Raw genomic sequence first — 18,900 nt, 5'->3', positions numbered from 1 at the left:
TATATTAAGAAAGCTCAACGTTTTCTCACTCAGGCGAACATATGGGAGCATGTCCATGGTGCGAGTGCTGCTGCTCAGCTGCTAGCTCCCAAAATCACCATTCAAGACCTTTTATTTGGGTGTGTGCAGTACAGTCCCATCATAGTACCTGTATAGTATTTTCACAGTGGAAATAATTTCTGAATCGTCCTTAGGTTGCAATTAGGTTGTCATTTTGAAAATGCATTAAGGAAATAATGAATAGTAAAGTATGTGGTACTGTATATACAAGCAGGAATTGGCCTTTATTAACATTTTGACTCAGGCTCTTACTACAGGAGGCAATATATAGTATTTGAAGATTAGACATAGAACATAACATAAGAATATCTATTCAGTCAAATATTCAGTTTATTATAGCTGAAATGAATGCATCTACATCATCTTGATGTAGGTGAGCAAAACTGTAAAACCACCTGCAGTACAAATAACAAATTGCGGAAAAATACCTGATAATTTTCTTAAATTGTGTTAACATGACTAAGATTGAGGTAAATGAATGTGTGGCTGTAAAAAAAGAAAAGAAAATACACTTAAAAACAAAGAGGTGTTTTCCTCAATTATACAGTAATAATATTGCTGATTTGGAGACTGTGTGAAGACAGAATTGTTGTCTGAAAACATAGCATTCAGTCAGAAACTGAAAAACTACTTTAAGTATTAGCATTGATCTAATAAAATATACTGAAATTTGGAGAAAATATTAGACATGTCCGTCAGTGTTACATTTCTAACCTTCATGAGGGGAGGATTCATCGCAGGACAGTTGTAATTGACTGCATTAGTTGTAGCTAATAAACTGGCAATGAGTGTCATACTGTCACACTTTTGTCTTCTTTCTTATAAACACACCATAGTGCTATTCAGATTTTCAAGATTTGGGTAACTGTGCCACCTACTGGGCATGGCATTGTAATACATTGCTAAAATACATAAAACTGATATTTTCCCTTTACATACATCATTCTGGTGTTTGCCAGGTGGTCGGTTTAACAAAGGAAACACCCGATTCCTGCAGTCAAATCACAGAATCTCACGAGTGAGCTGAGATCGAGTGAAACAAGCAATTCATAAGATCATTGTTACTATTCAGGAGATGCCATGGAAGGTTAACATTTATATCTCAATGTATTTGCTGTATTACATGAAAGATGCAACATGAATACTAATCGATAATCAGAAATTGGACTCGTTTGTACAATCATTTTTTCTTTTTATGTCAGCAGAGATGACACAATTGGCAAAAATGACAATTACAAATGTGTCCCATTTTAAATTGTAAAATATCAATTTAGATTTCTAAAAAAAAAAATATGCTACAATTTCCTGATTTGATGTCTTGATTGAAAGTTGTGTTGTAAACAAACACTGTTGAAACAAGCTTTGTGTTTCTACCATAAAAGATGATTTAAGTTTTCCGAGGCCTTAACCTTTCCCTCACACCTGGTCTGCGATCAGTTTCCTCTCTCCCAGTAAGTGATTGGTTTGAGACAAGCACATCAATGGTCCAGCAGGTAGGCAGGACAGCCAGCAGTAGCACGGTATCATGGGTAATGTATACAGTACGGATGCAGTAGAAGACAAAGGCTGAATGCGTTCCCTGTTCAGGTCGTATACATTGGATGGAATAAGGGAGTGGAGGAGGTACCGGATGAATCGTTTACGGCAGTTTGAGAAAACCTCCAAGACTATTTGATGTTTCAACCAAACTCTGACACCGGGTTGATTCAAGGTTTTCACCTCAGGTGATCCGTGTGAAGTGTGCTTTAGGTTTTGCAGGAAATTGAATTTCTCTCGTTGGACGAGTTGATATAAACCGCTTCTTTTCTCTGTTTAGGCATCTGAACTTCATTTGGTTGACTTGCGTCACGTTGACAAACTCAAAGTGCTCATGGACAGACAATTCTTGTTAGCTTAGCTCGATATAACTTATATTGAGTGTGTGGGGGGGGGGGGGGGGGTGAATGACAAGGGATAGACAATCTGTCACCTTCATCCAAATATGTCGTTTTTCTCCTGCCTTAAAATCAAAGTAACTTCCTTTCAGTTACTTGTGTATTGTTAAAATCACCACACACACACACCATGTGTCCCCTTTCCAGGAAACATTTATTTCGATCAAGAGACAGGATCACTTCTTTCCATAAACAGGTCAGTTAAATATTAACAAATTTACAGTCATGAGGAATGTAATAAAAAATAAAACAAAAAACAAACAATGCTCGCCTTTAAAAAAACCCAACCCAGGGACCGCACCCATGATGATGTTGACCAACGGCGCTGGAACAAGACTCAAATCTAATTCCAGCTCTATAGTTTCATCCTCTTCATCCAGTGCTTCACAGTTCCACTTTGCTGTATTTCTTCTGCAGGAGGAAAAAAAAAAAAAAAGTTATGAAGCTACCGCCTCCAGAACAAATACTCCGTCATCTGATTTCTCTACATCTAAGATGCCAGAGAATTTTAAGTGTTCTCACCGTTTCCTCCTCTTCATCATCATCTACAATTTCTTCTTTATCTTCAGAGTCGTCCTCGGCTGCCTCCTCCTCTGGCTCTTCTGCCTCCTCCTCTGGCTCTTCTGCCTCCTCCTCTGGCTCTTCTTCGATCTGTGGAATAGTCAAATTAGTTTCAACATAATGTTCAACCATCACTGAGCGCACTTAAAATGACCCAACTGGGAACCCGAAAACGAGGTTGGGATGCCTAAAATGTTAACATTCAGAAAATACTACAAAAAAAGGAAAGTAGCTATAATGAAATAACCCTGTTTGAACAAGCCAGATATAAGAATGTGACTTGACACATGTACACCTAAAGTGAAAACTTTGCTGTATGAATGTTTCCAAAGTAAGACAAATGTGGCTGCTGGCATCAACTCGCCTGTTCGTCCAGAGCAACATTCATGCTGAGTCGGAGCATGCGCTCTATCCTCTCTCCATAAGCCTTCGTGTCGGCCAGTTGGTAGCCGGAGCGCAGCGTGGCCGTCTCGAACAGAACCACGGCCAGATCTGACGCAGTCTTGTCCTCGCCGTCCTCCTGACAGACATGAAGGGAAAAGAAACTGATCAGCTCTCTGCTCCGATTGGTCCATTTCAGGTTCAAAAATGCTGCAACGAACTTTAACAAAACAGCAACTCTAGCCTCATTTTACAAAAGCATTATAACAATTATTTTATAAATTACATTTGATGGCATCATTACAATGATAACAGACGGACTTACATTGACTTTGCTAAGCATCTGCTTGATGAGAGGATGTTTGGGGTTGATTTCTAATGTTTTCTTCTGGCTAGCATAATAGCTGAAGAAGGAGGGGAGTTAGTATACAACCTTAGTAAACATGTTCCACCGTTGCAATTTACAACTGTGCCAATGAGCATCAACATTGCTGAAACACACAGGACCATAACTCACTTTGTGGAAATGTCCTTTCCTGTCTGGTAAGCCTGTGCCTTCATGATCCTCTCCATGTTTCCTGACCAGCCGTACTGACTGGCAACCAAAGCGCAGGGGGAGTCTGTTAGCCTCTGAGAGACGATCGCCTTCTCAATCTGTGGGAAAGAAACCATCGTACTAAATGATACGACTGAACTTTAAATTGTATCGCCCCTGTAGCTGGTGTTTATTCCCCCATGTCATGAATATTACAAAATTATCATCTACCATGTCCTTCAGGGGCTTGTCCTTCAGCCAAGTGGTGAGAGGTTCATACTCCTTCTCCAGAGCCTCCCTCTTCTCCTTGGTCTTGTCACTCTCGTCAAATTTGACACCCTCCTTTGCGACGTTCTGGAAGCGTTTTCCGTCAAACTCGGGCAGCGCCTGGATGCAGTACTCATCCACCGGCTCCGTCAGGTAGATCACCTCGTAGCCTTTCTTCAGCAGCCTCTCCACGAAGGGAGAAGACTCCGCCTGCAGAGGGAAAACAGGACAGATGATCAATGCCAGCCTATTAAGTTTTGATTTAAGTGTAATTCCAGCATGCCATGTACTTGACAGTTTACATAATTAAGCATTTCAACCCAATAGGAATACAGCCACTCACCTCCTTCCTGCTGGTACCAGCCATGAAGTAGATCTTGTCCTGCTTCTCCTTCATGCGCTCCACGTATTGCTCCAGGCTGGTCACCACTGAGTCGCTGTTGGAGGTAATGAAGCGCAGCAGCTTGGCCAGACGGGTCCTGTTGGAGTGGTCCTCAATGACACCCAGCTTGATGTTGGTTCCAAACTCCTTCCAGAACTTATCGTTGTAGTGCTCCTCTGCGATCTTCTTGATCATGTCCAAAGTCTTACGCACCAGCTTCTTGCGGATAACCTGAACGGAGACAGAAAGGATCACATCTTCTGTCACTTTACATTTTGTTTAATATTCCATAACATTTACTTTGTTCTCTCTTCGCCTTTCTCCTTCCCATAAAACACTTTCTGACCTCCGTTTTGAAATGTGCTGTACAAATAAAGGTTCCTTTCCTGCCTGCTAATCAATCCTCTGTCAGTAAAGAGTAAGAAGTGTTTTAACATTATAAGAAGAAACAATTGGGATTTGGATTGTGTTGAATAAATGTCAGATGTGAAGCTCACCTTGAGCAGTTTGTGTTGCTGCAGAGTCTCTCTTGACACATTCAGGGGAAGGTCATCAGAGTCAACCTAGCCAAATACATTCTCATTAATCAGTGATATTTAGGCAAAGACCAAACAGTTTATATGAGCACACGTCTGTCTCAGGGAGCGTTGGCAATCACTCACCATTCCCTTGACGAAGTTCAGGTACTTGGGCATCATGTCGTTGAAGTCGTCTGTGATGAAAACTCTCCTGACAAACAGCTGTGACAGAAAGAAACAGTTATTTAGATCATCCTCTTATAACGGACAACACAATGCCTTAAGAATGGGTACTTGGTCAAGGGAAATACCTTGATGTAGTCGTTCTTCTTGGAGCCATACTCGTCAAACAGGCCGCGGGGAGCTGCAGTGGGCACAAACAGGATGGATCGGAAGGTGACTTCCCCCTCCGCCGTGAAGTGGATGTGGGCCAGAGGGTTTTCGGTGTCCTGTTAAAGCGAGAAACATAGTTTGAATTAAATAACATGAAACAGGTTGAGCCTACAAGGCAGGCACACAAACTGGGTGGATGTTTGACGAAGCGCTACCTTAGAGAACGTCTTGTAGAAAGCGTTGTACTCATCCTCCTCGACCTCCTTAGCTGGTCTCTGCCAGATGGGCTTGATATCATTCATCAGCTCCCAGTCCCACACAGTCTTCTCAACCTACAACAAACACAATAAGAAACGCGTCAGATCTAATTATTTAGGTAGTAATATGAGGGCATAATCATGCATGTTTTACTGCCACCATTTGAACGAAACTAAATAGATTTTACTAAAATCTTTTGGGGAAAAAAAGATGTGGTGTGATCCCGAATAGAATCAGGAGCCGATTCGATCGTTAATCTCACGGTCAAATAGTTAGTGACAGGTGACTGTGGTAATGAAATAAAAGGATCACTCGTCATTCATAAACATGGCTCTCTCAAAATCAAAGAATAGGCCTACATTTATTAATCAGAACACTCATGTAAGAGCGTACCATCAGAGCACTAGATAGATTTTGAATTTATGAACCGTCTCTAAAAATCAACCGGGGAGGCGCACAAAAACAGATGTTTGCAGCTTGCATTTCTCTCCCCACCGACTGTGGACGGCTAAAAAAGGAATTAGGACCATAAGTTCTATTTATAACCACGAAACGCAAGCAGGAAAAGAAACCGTCTCCGTCTATTGATCTGTGCTCCGTGTCAGTACTACAGACAGCGCCACTACACACGTTATTCTGAAACAGCTCAGCGACAACAACAAGCATATGTTGTTTTGACTATAGATACATGCAGCTTAAACAGAAGTGAGCAGGAAATGAAAAAGACATGACACTGCTATAGGAAAGACTTGACCAATCAGATTTGACTATGTAAATGATCCGTCAGGGACATCCCTGATTTCATTTAACTAATAACAGTCATCCCTATATGAACTTCCTACCTTCTTCGTCTTAGGCTTCTCTTTGTCCTCATCCTCTTCCTCCTCTACCTCTGCCTCCTCTTCAGCAGCCTCTTTCTCCGGTTCCTCTGCTGCTTCAGCATCTTCCTCGATGGGCTCCTCAACGGTCTCAGTCTGGCATGTTGAGGAGAAGAAATTATGTAATTTCATATGTCAGTTTCATAACACAGTGAGCTGGGATGAAGTCTGAGTCACAGCGTGGGAGGAAGTGTCTCAAGTAGTCACCTTACTGGCCCACACGTAGATGGGGAAGTTGATGAACTGGGAGTATTTCTTGACAAGGTTCTTGATGGTCTCCAGCTCCAGATAGTCTGAGGCCTCCTCTTTCAGGACCAGCCTGATGTTAGAACAAGATGGGGATGATTTAATTAGAATACTATTATAATATTTGAGAGTAGAGTTGTAACAGGAAAACAGCATTCAAGGTCTAATTGAGTAGGCGTTATAGTATCGTTTGTGTGAAGACCAATACAACTAACAGCAGTTTATTACGCTAAAAGAAGCAGCTAAATTTGCTGAAGGAGATTTTAAGATAACTTAAAAACAAAATGTAAAACCCACGTGATGGTGCTTCCTCTGCCCAGTGTGTCCCCGCGGGGGTCCTCAATGACAGAGAACTGATTAGAGTCGGACTCCCAGATGTGCTGGGTGTCATTGTTGTGTTTGGACGTCACGATGACTTTGTCGGCAATGAGGAAAGCCGAGTAGAATCCCACACCGAACTGGCCAATAAGCTCCGAGGTCGACTGGTCCTCGGTCTGCATGTCGTTCATCTTGTTGAGGAACTCGCTGGTGCCAGACTTGGCAATGGTGCCCAAGTTCTTCACCAGGTCCTCTTTGGTCATTCCAATACCAGTGTCAGTGATGTGGAGCATGTTCCTCTCCTTATCAGACTGGAGACAGGAACAATACAGTTAAGTTACCAACAGAGCGAGAACTACCGACATTAACTGTAAAGACTGCATCGTACAGCAAGTCCTTCTTGTGCGTACTTTTATTTTGATGGTCAGCTCCTCGTTGGAGGCCATTGCCTCGTCGTTGGTCAGAGACAACAAGCGGATCTTATCCAGAGCGTCCGAGGCATTGGAAATCAGCTCCCTAAGGAAGATCTGAAACAGACGCAAAGATCTTATTATTAGTTCAACCTTTCCTGAAGAGGTCTGTAAGACATAATTACAACACAATATCCTGCCCAGTAGTTCAACCACGAGACACAGACTCCCTGTGACCTCAAACAGTGAGAGATGTTGGACGACAGACACTCAGCAGGTCACACCACGTTACCCAGTTTGTTCATTCAGTGGCAGCTGATGGTATATTTGTTCAAAACTGAATGCCATAAAATTTGGCGGGTGCCGTTTTAATAAAGTTGATTTTCATAATGAATCCGTTGCTCCACGCTGCCTTAAGGATTTTAGTGAAAATGGCAATTCACTCAAATTACAGGCTAGGGTGAGTTTCTTGTAAATCATTCAAAATATTGTTTTAATTAGTTTTATACATAGTGGCCACTTTATGAGGAACATCTGTAAAATCTAATGCAATCCAATACAACAGCTCAGTCATAAAGTCTACTTCTATAAAAGACAATACAGATCAGGTTTGATTGATACTGTCAGAGATGTATTAATTAAGTATGTTTATTATTGAGGTGGTAGCTTTTAGGAGTATTGTACTGGACTTTAATTTATTGAGGTGTTTTTAATAATATGCCCACTCCGTTTTCAAACATGAGGGAAAGAATATTACAGATATACAATTTAATATACTGTTGAATTTACACCTCTCTGATGAAAGTAAATCAACAGAATCATCTTGTGAAACCAGTGCTTGTACATCAGGAGGTTATTTATTCTCGCTCACCTCCTTGTTCTTGTAGAGAGAGTTGATAATCAGCTTCATCATACGGTTGACTTCAGCCTGAAAGACGTGTTTTTCCGACTTGTCTCTCAGTTCCTTGATCTGAGCTGCGTTCAAGCCATCCAGCTGGATAGCCTCCTCCTCTCTGGGGATAGACAGAAGCACACACACACACAAAATCAGGGGAAAAGCACAACAAACCATAGTTGCCAACAGGGAAAAAACTAATCTGTTCGCGCCTCTAGTTAAAGCCGAGACACACAGGATTCCCTAAGACGGATGTGCATCAAAGGTTGCGGATCTCAAGAGCTGCTGTGAGCATTTGTGTGCACAAGCTTGGTCATGTTGACCTTGTGCTTGTTAACTCTAGGTTTAGACGACCTTTTTCTTTTGATAGGGACAACCACAGTTCACCCAACAGGCACATTCTGAACAACGTATTCAAAGTGACACCTACCTCTGCACCACCTCATCATCTGTTCTGGAGGCATCTCTGCTTTTACCAACGTCCTCCTCTACTGTCCCATCGACGTCAACTTCATCCTCTGCTTTTACAGCAGCTGCCAAGGGGATTAAAAAATATACATATTATATTAGTATCTGAAGAGATATACTGCACTTAAAGATCATTTAGAATGAGGCTTGGTGAAGTCGTGATGGAAATAATCAAATAAAAAGGTGTAATGTTGAGTAGGATGGTTTTAATGAGCCACACTATGCATGCACATGACACAATAGCAACGGTTTAATGGGGACGTTAGCTAGCATCAACCTGCTTTAACATAACGTTAGGCAATTATAAATACTGCACACTAGCGTTTCTACAACAAATGTGTTGAAGCTTAGTCTATCACACTGTCTATCATTAACATTTGGGCAAAATTAAGCCTTAAAAAACGACAAACAAATGAAAGGCTGTAGTCACGAATGAGCAGAGAAGCACCAACACAAGTTCACACCACTGTTAGCTCCCTGGCTAACGTTAGCTACAATGTTGGGTGATAAAAAGTGAGACTATTTAGCAAACATATTTCCGGTACTCACCAAAGGCAACGAGTGCGCAAAGCAGACCTATCACCCAAACTCGTCTCATGTTGCGGTTCTGCGTGAATGACGATGTGTGTCTTCAGCTCCTGAAACAAAAGCCGTAGCACAGCCTTAACAAGAGAGACAGACGAGCTCTCCCACCAAACGAGCCCACTTTATTTAACCCGTGACAGCCGACCAATGGCTGCGCACCACGCACAAAGTTAGACCAATCAGAGCAGAGCACCTTGGTACATGTTGTCCAATCAGATTCTTCAACATAAGTCAATACTCGAAAATCGTGGCTAGACACCATTGGCCAGGAATGAACAATCCGCACATCACTTCCTAAAATTCACCTTTCAATATGGGGGAAAAAAAATCTGTGTCAACACGTTAGTTAAACTTTGATTTTCTTATGCAATTTCACAGACAAGTGACACTGAGGCTGGATTACTCTGGGGATTGTGTTTATTTCTCTATGTATTGTCACTGACTGTAGCATTATGCCTGTGTCTGTTACAGTTTATGATAGTCTAAATGACATCATGTTTATCTACTCATGTTTATGTGGTATAGTATTTAGACTAGATCGTGTGGAGTCATTGTACTTAGATATCCTGCTGTTAAAAAACACACAAGGGATGACTACACGTTATCTGCACTACTGATATTTGTCCACAAGGTGTCGCTGTTAAGTCAGTGAGTTGAAAATGCAATTTCCCCGTTCACACTATGAACAAGGGCTGAAAGACTGAGATTATGTCAAATTGGAATCACTAATGGTTAAATAAATAGCGCGTTACATTATCATACAAATACGCACATTATTATTCTCAGTCTGCCTGACGGGCGTGTACTTGGTTGTGTGAGCATAAGATAAAGCTACAGATGTCAAATAGGAGTTGAGATACTCAGTCAAACTTAGACATTTTAAGGTCAAATGTATACAATTATAACTAGTCCTCTCGCCAAGTGTCCTAAAAAGCCTAAATTATGACTTTGTAGCATCTCACAATTTTTACCATGATTATTTTCATTTCTGTCAGAAATGGAATATATATCAGAAATAAAAATAAATAATAAAAATCTCATAAGAGTGTCCCTAAAAAGCCTAAATTCTGACCTAGCATCGCATAATTTTGATTTACTATGATGAATGACAAAGTAAATACTTTGAGAAGTAAATTTACTTATTCACAATAATGAGACAAAACCTCAACTCAAAAAATGATACATTTGCCTTAAAAAGGCTACCTTTTGATTAATTATTACGTTATTATAACTTTATTATTACTCTCATTATTATGACTTAGTATCTTACAATTATGACTTAATTATAAGATAACTAAGTCACAATTTATATTCTCTAAGTCAAAGTTATGAAATAGTCTCATCCAGACAGTGAGATACTATGTCAGAATAATTTGATTTTAAATCAAAATTATGAAAAGTTTATCTATCGTTTTGGGTTCCTTATGTGCCATTATGCCTGAGATATTTCAAATCTCCAGTCTTTCAATGCTCGACAAACAGACACTCCTGCATATTTAATAAATGTATCCGGTTACATCGCAGCTGTTTGGTGGACAGTAGGAAGCGATCTGATCTCCAGACGCACCAGCTTCTGATTCGCTGGCTCGCCGGGACGTTGCTAAACGCGGAAGTAACGTCAAAAAAACCAACCAAAAAAGGGACACTCTCGGTATTTACAGAAGAGCTGGAGAAGTGCATGCGTTCTCGTCTGGGACCTCACCGCGACCTACAAACGGGCTGCAACCCGAAGAGTCATGGCGCCCTTGTCTCTGCCCCTGTCGTCTCTTCTGAAGCACAAGGACTGTCTGCGGAAGGCGAATGTATTTTGCAATGTCTTACAGAGTTTACACCAACGGCCATTCACATCTCGCTTATGGAAACGGAGTTTCGGTGCGGTATCCCATGGAGTCGGTCAGTTACTGTCACACCAACCCAGATCCCCAAACTACGCAGCATCTGTGTGTCGCAGCTCTTCAGGCGGCCAGGACATGACCGAGAGGCTGCGGTCTGTTTACAATGAGACCAAAAGGCAGACTGAAGGTACGGACACTCAGTGGACTCAGGACTATTGTTGCCGTATAACGCTGTTATGACTAATGTTTACAGCAGACTTTACGCACCAACCAGTTCTGCAGCCTTCCAAACCTCCACTTGTGGTCGGAATGATATATTGTAACTATAGGCTATGCTACTTTGTCAATGTGTGACACACATACACACAAACACCTTTAAAATAGAATGAAATTCAAGTACCTACAGTAGAGGCTCTGCACAGATGTTTTATGCACAAAGGGTTTTGGAGGTGGTTACAATAAATTCAAGCAAATAGTCCACATGTTTTTACCTCACACAGCTCCATATATCTGCCTCCTCTGCAGGCTTGTTTGAGCAGGAAACAGACCAATTACAGTATTTGCAAATACACCATGAAAATACCATTAAAATATTGGAGATACTGAGAAATAAGTAGCTGTAGTTGAACAGAAATCTAGTGTACCAGTACTCTATTAGGTCCATTAAAACACAAGTGTTTTTTATTGCTGTCATTCCTAACATTTGATCTGTTTTTGGAGTCCATAAGTGTCAAAATGTCTGAGAGAATATTTCCATCTGAAGAGAAGAGAGAAACCCCTACTTTACATTAGCTCTAGTATCTAGCCTATTAATGTGTCCTTTCCTGGATTCTGCATAATTAATGCATGTATCTGGTAACCTATCACAGCTGTTTAGTGGATAGTAGGAAGTGGCTAAACTCCAGATGCATCACAAGTATACACCATGATTACTTTTATTTATTAGAACGGTGACATAAGTAACATAAGTTGACAGATATCAGGCGTCCAGGTACTCCATGTGGGTGTGTACTGGCCCTGTTCAGACACCTAATCAAAAGGATTTATCCACCACCTTCAAGACATATGTACGTATGTCCTAAGATATGCCTTTCTGTCATAGCAACAAAAAAACAACCCCATGTGTTTCTCTCCTCTTAGATTTGGTCCCAGCCATTTGCACCAACTCAATCAACCCTGACACCATTTTTGCAAACAATGAGATGAGCCTACGAGACACGGAGGTCTACGGCTTCGACTACGACTACACCCTGGCTTTCTACTCCAGGAACCTGCACACCCTCATCTTCAACATAGCACGGGACATTCTCGTCACTAACCACAGGGTGTGTGTACAGTGTGCGGCTCACTTGACACTTTTTAAACTTTTTTGCACACCTCTCCAGCTACTAGTCCACACTCTGTTCTTGGTCTGCACTGGACTTGACCAGCGATCCTCTGGTTCCCGAGTCCCCACGTACTCAGCTTCCCTAAGTTGGAGAGATCATTAGCAGAATATTCACCTCACATCTAAGGTTTAAACTGGGCTACAAATGTGTTGCACCATCAAGCACAGTGTTTACCTACATAGGTGGACTATGGATCAGGCTCGTGGTGTACTCTGTTGCTCAAATGTTTTTAGATTAAGCAGATGTAATGCCCTGTTTTGTTGCCACTAAAATATTTGATTTTCTTTTATTAGTATCCAGAGGGTCTGAGAAATTATGAGTATATTCCTAATTTCACTGTGAGAGGACTTCACTATGACGTTCAGAAGGTGAGAAGGTCTTTGCTTATCTAACTCAAAAAATGGACTGTTGTTATATAGTTTGCATCAATTGTACCGCACACTCAGTGTTTATTAAATGATCATTTTTGTGGAAATATTTAATGATTTTAAACAGGGACTGCTGATGAAGATAGATGCTTTTCACTACATCCAGTTGGGAACTGTATACAGGTATCTGTGCACTGTGTTACTTCTCACATCAGGGTAGTGGGTAATGAAAAACACACAGCACTGTGTGAGTATAACATGTCGTTTCTCATCAGTTAAAGGACGACGCTGCACATCTTACAGCTTTTCTGTGGCATGATATAAATGAAAACATTGTCTCAGGATTTGATATGTTGTGTTTCTTCTACAGGGGTCTTCATCCAGTCCCTGATGAGGAAGTAATTGCCATGTATGATGGTTGTCATGTACCTCTCGAGAACATGAGCGACTTCTATGGCAAGGTGAATCATTCTCTATCTTATCTATGACGGGGTAGACGCTACGGAGATAAAAACGACTGAATATAATGATGTTTATCACTGTTCTGCAGAGCTCCCATGGCCACACCATGAAACAGTTCATGGACATATTCTCCCTGCCTGAGATGAATCTCCTGTCTTGTGTCAATGACTTCTTCATGAAGCACAACATCGACTATGAGCCAGTGCATCTCTACAAAGACGTAAAGGTGAACTACCTTGTTGTTGTTTTGTGACATTGATTAATGTCAGCATACAATATATTGCACTCACTTGTTATTGTATCTCCCAGGGGTCAACGTGTGTAAAGGCATTAAATCCAGCCGCAGTGTTGCTGTGATACTCCAGCCATTCAATTCAGTCTTAATTTTAGCTGTGAAAACCGGAGTCTAATTTTAGTCGGGCAAGCCTGCCTCCAGCCATCTGCGTCTGTTCTCTGGTGGCTCTGCTGCTTCAGAGGGAGAGCGCAGAGAAACCAGCGCCGCCTTCTCCCTTTGAGGGCAGCTGTCATGCTGGTCCTGTCTATTCTGTGTGACAACGAAGCGTTTTTGATGGATCGCTGTCATTAAGAGCCCTCAGACACGCTCTCAGTTCCACGAGTGGCTCTTATATCTTGTCAAGGACACCCCGCTTAATCTTTATTTTTCCTGCCAAGCCTGGTTTCTTATTCAGCATTTACTCTTTTTCTTGCTTTTCCTTTTGAATTTGTATACATCAAATGTTCTTTGACTATGACAAACGTCCTTTAAGTTTGCCCTTGAATGTGCTACTTCTCAAGGGAGATATTTACTCATTCACTGATTCAAAAGCACAGGTTACACTGTTGAAAATGTTTTTGGAAACTCTCACTGTGTCACCAAAGCAGCTAAACTCCAGGGTCTGCTTTCTTTATATTTCATTTGTATTCATAGAGGCGCTGTCTTTGTGCTTCCAAGTCAACCGTTTATATTCAGAGCAAAGTGTTGCTCCCGGAGCTGAATGCTAACGTTGTGTCTCTGAAGTTGTGACTTCCTGGCTCTACTTGTTCCTCTTCACAGGAAGCCATTAGAGATGTTCACGTCAAGGGCATCATGTACCGAGCTGTGGAGGCAGATATTGGTAATAATGACCTTTTGATTTATAGCCTTTTTACTTTGTTTGAGCCAAAATTAAAGAAAGTATATGGCCACATCTAAGTTTGGTGCCAAGACTTAAACAATGACTTCTGAAATAACGAGGCTGTACAAGTATAATTAAATCACCCACCTCTCTGTTTTCTCATTTTCTAGAGAAATACATTTGCTATGGTGAGCAAAGCCATGCTGTGCTGAAGAAGCTGTCAGAGCACGGAAAAAAGATGTTCCTCATTACCAATAGCCCACTTGACTTTGTGTAAGTGTGATTCATTTAAACAGCCTTGTATCGTTGTACTAATATTTAATTGAAGCCATTGTTTAATGCCTCAACTTTTGAAGTTCGGCAACCACACATCAAAGGGCTTTCCATCCGCAAGTATTTGTAATTCATTGTAAGTTATTGACTATGAGCCGCTTTTGAAGTCGGGCTTGATTGCACAAAATGGCCAGCTGTGCATATTCAACCTCAAAAGGCTTCCCGGAGCCCAAAGACATCAAACCTGTGTCCTTGATTTCATGGTTTATTACATTCAGTCTTCACAGCACTAAACACGGAACAAGGGAAAAGGAGAGTCTGTACACATGCTGAAGTTCCCAAGTTTTTACCAATGCAATGTTTTGACCTTGACGTCCTCTCGGATTCATATTCAAACTTGTTTACAATCTATTAAGGATTTTGTCATCTCCAGCCTGTCCTTTTTCCTTTGTTGCAGTTTTGTGTCCTGCACCTGTACCTAATTGGGTTGGATGTGCATTATTCCCTTTTTAAAATAGGGCTAGACGATAATTCAATATGATCATTTATCGTCTTTCAATTTAATCATATTGAGATATCATAATACACCATTACTTTGTCTAAATTGATAATAACAAGCACATATTCAAATTAGAAAATGTGATAATTTTGCGCTAAAGTTCACACAGGAGCATACAAAATTATGTTCTTATGTCATATAGATTATTTATTTACTGGATGACAAGGAAACAAGCTATATCGTGATTTATATCGAGATGTGAAATGAAATATATGTTAAAAGTATCATGGCAGTTTCATTGAGTTTTATTTAAACTAGCACTAACATGCAGCCTGTATCACGTGTGACATGTATCGCTGGTGTATCGCTTTGCCCTCAGCTCAGGAGTTTGTTATAGTTCCCTCGTGATGTTGTAGACATGGTAACGTCTTGAATCTCTGTCCTCAGGGACCGAGGAATGAACTACATCGTAGGGAAGGACTGGCGAGACCTGTTTGATGTCGTGATTGTTCAGGCTGACAAACCTGGTTTCTTCAACGACAGGAGGAAGTAAGTGTCTAAGTTTGTGTCTGAGGCTCATGCTATGACCATGCTGTGCCTCTTTCACCCCACTGCGCCACGTTTCCTGCAGTTACCTTGTTCATTACTTGTACACATAATGTGCATTGGTGTGTGTTTGTTTGGGAGCCAGCCAATATTGGGTAAAATTTGTCTTTGTGTATTTTTCACCAGACCTTTCAGGCGAGTGACAGACAAAGGTGCATTGCTGTGGGACAGGATTCACAAGTTGGAAAAAGGGAAGATCTACAAACAGGTGTTCTCATAATTCCTGAAAAATGTCTCCTGGATACACTTAATAAAATACATGGTTGATTTTGTTTTTTTTAACGTGTGTGTTTGATCACTGTAGGGAAACCTTTACGAGTTCCTGAGACTCACCGGCTGGAGAGGATCCAAGGTGCTGTACTTCGGGGATCACATCTACAGTGACTTGGCAGTAAGCAGCATCCATATTTACTACAAAGGGCTCATTACAACCACACAAAACACTGTATTATGAAAAATTACGATATTTTAAACAAAGAGCGGAACCCTGCTTTGACCATGCTCCATTTAAGATAAGTATGTTTCTCCTGAAATTAAAGTCCGAGTTAATTTTTATATGCAACAGCCTAAATCTTAACGTTCATTGAAGAAGCACATAATAAGACACTTAGCGAATGCTTGACAAAGACAGTAAAATAAATGGGTTGAGAAAGTAATTCTTCGTGCATTATAACACAGTTACCGTAGCACTGCAGTGGGTTTGGTTGACAGGTATTTTAGTGTCAGTTTCTCCTGATGTATCACATCTCTGCAGAGAGTATTTACCTATTAACCTACCAACCTGCCCTTCATCTGCGCTAAACAAACATTTCACTGAATCACAATGAGTTATAACGACTTGGATAGATTAATGTGTCTGATCAGCTGTAAATGATGTTCATGAAACGCAGAGTTTACATCTCTGGCATAATGCCTTGCTAGTGGCAGCCAGCCAGCTGTCAAACAGATCGCTTGTTTAGAAAGATGGAACTTGGCGTTTGTGGTTTACACCAACCACAGCTGAGAGTCAGCGCAGACACAGAGCAGAAGCATCTCGGAGTTAGTAAGGAGTTACAGGGGAGGGAGGGAGGAAGCTATACTTTATTCCAGTTTCATGCAGTTTTATTAAATTGTCCAAATACGCAGAAGAATCCCCCAAAAATGTCTCACTTCACACTCAAATTCTGGCTGTACTGTATGATATGTACTTCAAGCCTACAACTCACACTAACACAAGCAGGTGAATTCCTGAATTATTGACGATTCCGGTCCTTTGTTTTGCAGGATCTAACGCTGAAACATGGCTGGAGGACGGGCGCCATCATCCCTGAGCTGAGGAAGGAGATCAAGATCATGAACACGGAGGAGTACATGCACATGATGGCCTGGTTACAGGCGCTGACTGGGCTTATCGAGCAGATGCAGGTCAGGAGACTCTATAAAAACACATGTGTCCTTCTCTCTTTGCCTCTATCCTCGAATGTGTGAGCTTAACTTCTTTGCGCTGCTCCCAAACAGGTACACAGGGATGAAGCGTCTCAAGCTGTCGTGGAGGAGTGGATCAAAGAGAGAGAAGCCATGAGGTAATGGAGATAATTACTCCAGCAGTCAACAGTAGTTCATTGATTGAGATCTTGTAGAACTGATCGAACCTCATCTCGATGGTATGAATGTGTTTCCACGGCAGGTCACAGACGAAGGACATCTTCAACCCTCAGTTCGGGAGTCTCTTCCGGACGTACCACAACCCCACCTACTTCTCACGCCGACTCTCGCGCTTTGCTGACATCTACATGGCCTCCATCAGCTGCCTGCTCAACTACGACTTCCAGCACACCTTTTTCCCTCGCCGTACTCCCCTGCAGCACGAGGCCCCCTTCTGGCCTGAACACAGTCCTGCTAGTATTAGCGTCTCCTCACAGCTCAGCAGGATGACCGCAGACTCCGATAATTAATTCATTTTTCAATTTGAGAGATATGGATTTTTAGAAGATGCATGCCACATGTTAAGATATGTTTAACTGGTAACAATCCCGTAGGCTGTTGATGTTAATTGAGCTTTAAACTAATTAGTTACAAACTTCCCCTCAAAGAATTCAGTCTTTAAGCGGACCAGTGGATTAGTGCTATTTCAGCAAAATGACACTTGGCCGATAGAGCAGTGTGATGTTTTTATTTAAGACATGGACACTTTGTACATTTACATTTTTGTCACACAGAATTAGAAATATTGAATGCACTGATTGTTTTAGAGTTGCGTGTATATGTATATATGTGTGTGTGTGAGAGGTACAGTGAGGAATTGTGCAATGATGCTGTATTTACACAGTCTAAACACCAGGGGGCAGTCACGCATCATGTCTATCACATGTCTGTAGTATGAATTGAAGATTACCTTTTTTCTATCTTTTGCATCTGTAAAACTATATGAGACTGTCAGTGAAATGGGAATACTCAGATGTGACATTTACGTTACAAACTCTGTTGCCTTAATCTACTTCGTCACATTACTGCAGTGTGTATATTTTTGCAATAGTTTAATGTAATCTGTGTTAATGAAGCTTTTCAAATGTTGCCCCTTGGTTGATCTCATTTGGAACCGCCCATTGTGATGTGATACATGCTGCACATTCATGGTCTGAGATCTTTGTATCTAATTGTCTGAACAGGTTCCACACAGCACAGCCTGTATGTCTAATTTTAGCACGTGAGAAATGTTCATATTTGTCAGGAAGAAAAATAGAACGTCGTTGCTCTATTTAGCAAGAGAGTTGCTAGTTGATCTGTTAAGGTGGCATTGAGTTTCATTGAGTTCCACACTTTTCACAAATGCGTGAATTGTTTTTACAATGAAGGCTTGAAAATAATGCATTTGACATATAATCTGGAAATGGGGAACTCTTTAATATCTGTGGCCAAATGGTTTATTTGTGTTTCTGTAGTTTAAAATATGAAGTATATTTTTATTTCACTGTTTATTAAAATGGATTAGGCTTAATGGCCCATGAGTCATGAATTTAAAGCAAATAGATATGGCTGGATACTTATGTAATTAGATTAGCAGGTATGTGTTTATTTAATGTTTAATCCATTTGTACTATGCTCTTTTTTTCACTTCGATTAGCTGTATAAACAACTAAAGGAAGAAATGTTTCATAATTTGAAAATTAAATTTCAGGGCTAATTCATCACTCCTTAATATCCCTCTACTTTCTAATTACCATTATTGCAGTGGGTTTATTGGGACTAATCCATTCAAATCGTGTTACGGACCAATTCCCCATATTGCATTTGGGGATTTCTCCATCAAACAGGTGCCCAATTTGAGTTCTTGGAAAATAAGCAA

General features: G+C 41.0%; 2 protein-coding genes across 2 annotated transcripts; one reads left to right on the top strand and one right to left on the bottom strand.

The window, feature by feature from the left end:
- Positions 1–2,120: 2,120 nt before the first annotated feature.
- Positions 2,121–9,143, bottom strand: hsp90b1 (heat shock protein 90, beta (grp94), member 1). The gene is made up of 18 exons (XM_031865350.1): positions 8,994–9,143; positions 8,407–8,509; positions 7,953–8,094; positions 7,082–7,198; positions 6,651–6,982; positions 6,315–6,426; positions 6,072–6,203; positions 5,187–5,303; positions 4,950–5,087; positions 4,783–4,860; positions 4,618–4,683; positions 4,082–4,351; positions 3,703–3,948; positions 3,454–3,590; positions 3,262–3,340; positions 2,920–3,075; positions 2,517–2,645; positions 2,121–2,405 (listed from the first exon to the last, which is right to left on the bottom strand). The coding sequence occupies exons 1-18, from the start codon at positions 9,040–9,042 to the stop codon at positions 2,379–2,381; spliced, it is 2,430 nt and encodes an 809-aa protein (XP_031721210.1). The 5' UTR covers positions 9,043–9,143; the 3' UTR covers positions 2,121–2,378.
- Positions 9,144–10,636: 1,493 nt separating this feature from the next.
- Positions 10,637–18,544, top strand: nt5dc3 (5'-nucleotidase domain containing 3). Its single transcript, XM_031869590.1, has 14 exons — positions 10,637–11,051; positions 12,005–12,189; positions 12,546–12,620; positions 12,748–12,803; positions 12,991–13,081; positions 13,171–13,308; positions 14,137–14,197; positions 14,368–14,470; positions 15,417–15,518; positions 15,702–15,783; positions 15,880–15,966; positions 16,839–16,979; positions 17,073–17,137; positions 17,242–18,544. The coding sequence occupies exons 1-14, from the start codon at positions 10,766–10,768 to the stop codon at positions 17,507–17,509; spliced, it is 1,740 nt and encodes a 579-aa protein (XP_031725450.1). The 5' UTR covers positions 10,637–10,765; the 3' UTR covers positions 17,510–18,544.
- Positions 18,545–18,900: the final 356 nt, after the last annotated feature.

This window comes from Anarrhichthys ocellatus, unplaced genomic scaffold (assembly GCF_004355925.1).
Source record: "Anarrhichthys ocellatus isolate YVR2014 unplaced genomic scaffold, GSC_Weel_1.0 scaffold2, whole genome shotgun sequence".
Taxonomy (NCBI): Eukaryota; Metazoa; Chordata; class Actinopteri; order Perciformes; family Anarhichadidae; genus Anarrhichthys; species Anarrhichthys ocellatus.
Note: the sequence above shows the minus strand (reverse complement) of the source record. Positions and strands in the feature narration are given on the sequence as shown.

Excerpts from the sequence above, each read along its gene's own strand:
- hsp90b1 (XM_031865350.1), bottom strand. The coding sequence starts at position 9,042 with ATGAGACGAGTTTGGGTGATAGGTCTGCTTTGCGCACTCGTTGCCTTT. Across the intron at positions 5,304-6,071 it reads AGAAGCCTAAGACGAAGAAG|GTTGAGAAGACTGTGTGGGA; the intron begins GTAGGAAGTTCA and ends TGTTTGTTGTAG. Across the intron at positions 4,861-4,949 it reads AGAAGAACGACTACATCAAG|CTGTTTGTCAGGAGAGTTTT; the intron begins GTATTTCCCTTG and ends TTTCTGTCACAG.
- nt5dc3 (XM_031869590.1), top strand. The coding sequence starts at position 10,766 with ATGGCGCCCTTGTCTCTGCCCCTGTCGTCTCTTCTGAAGCACAAGGAC. Across the intron at positions 12,190-12,545 it reads TTCTCGTCACTAACCACAGG|TATCCAGAGGGTCTGAGAAA; the intron begins GTGTGTGTACAG and ends TTCTTTTATTAG. Across the intron at positions 14,198-14,367 it reads AGCTGTGGAGGCAGATATTG|AGAAATACATTTGCTATGGT; the intron begins GTAATAATGACC and ends CTCATTTTCTAG.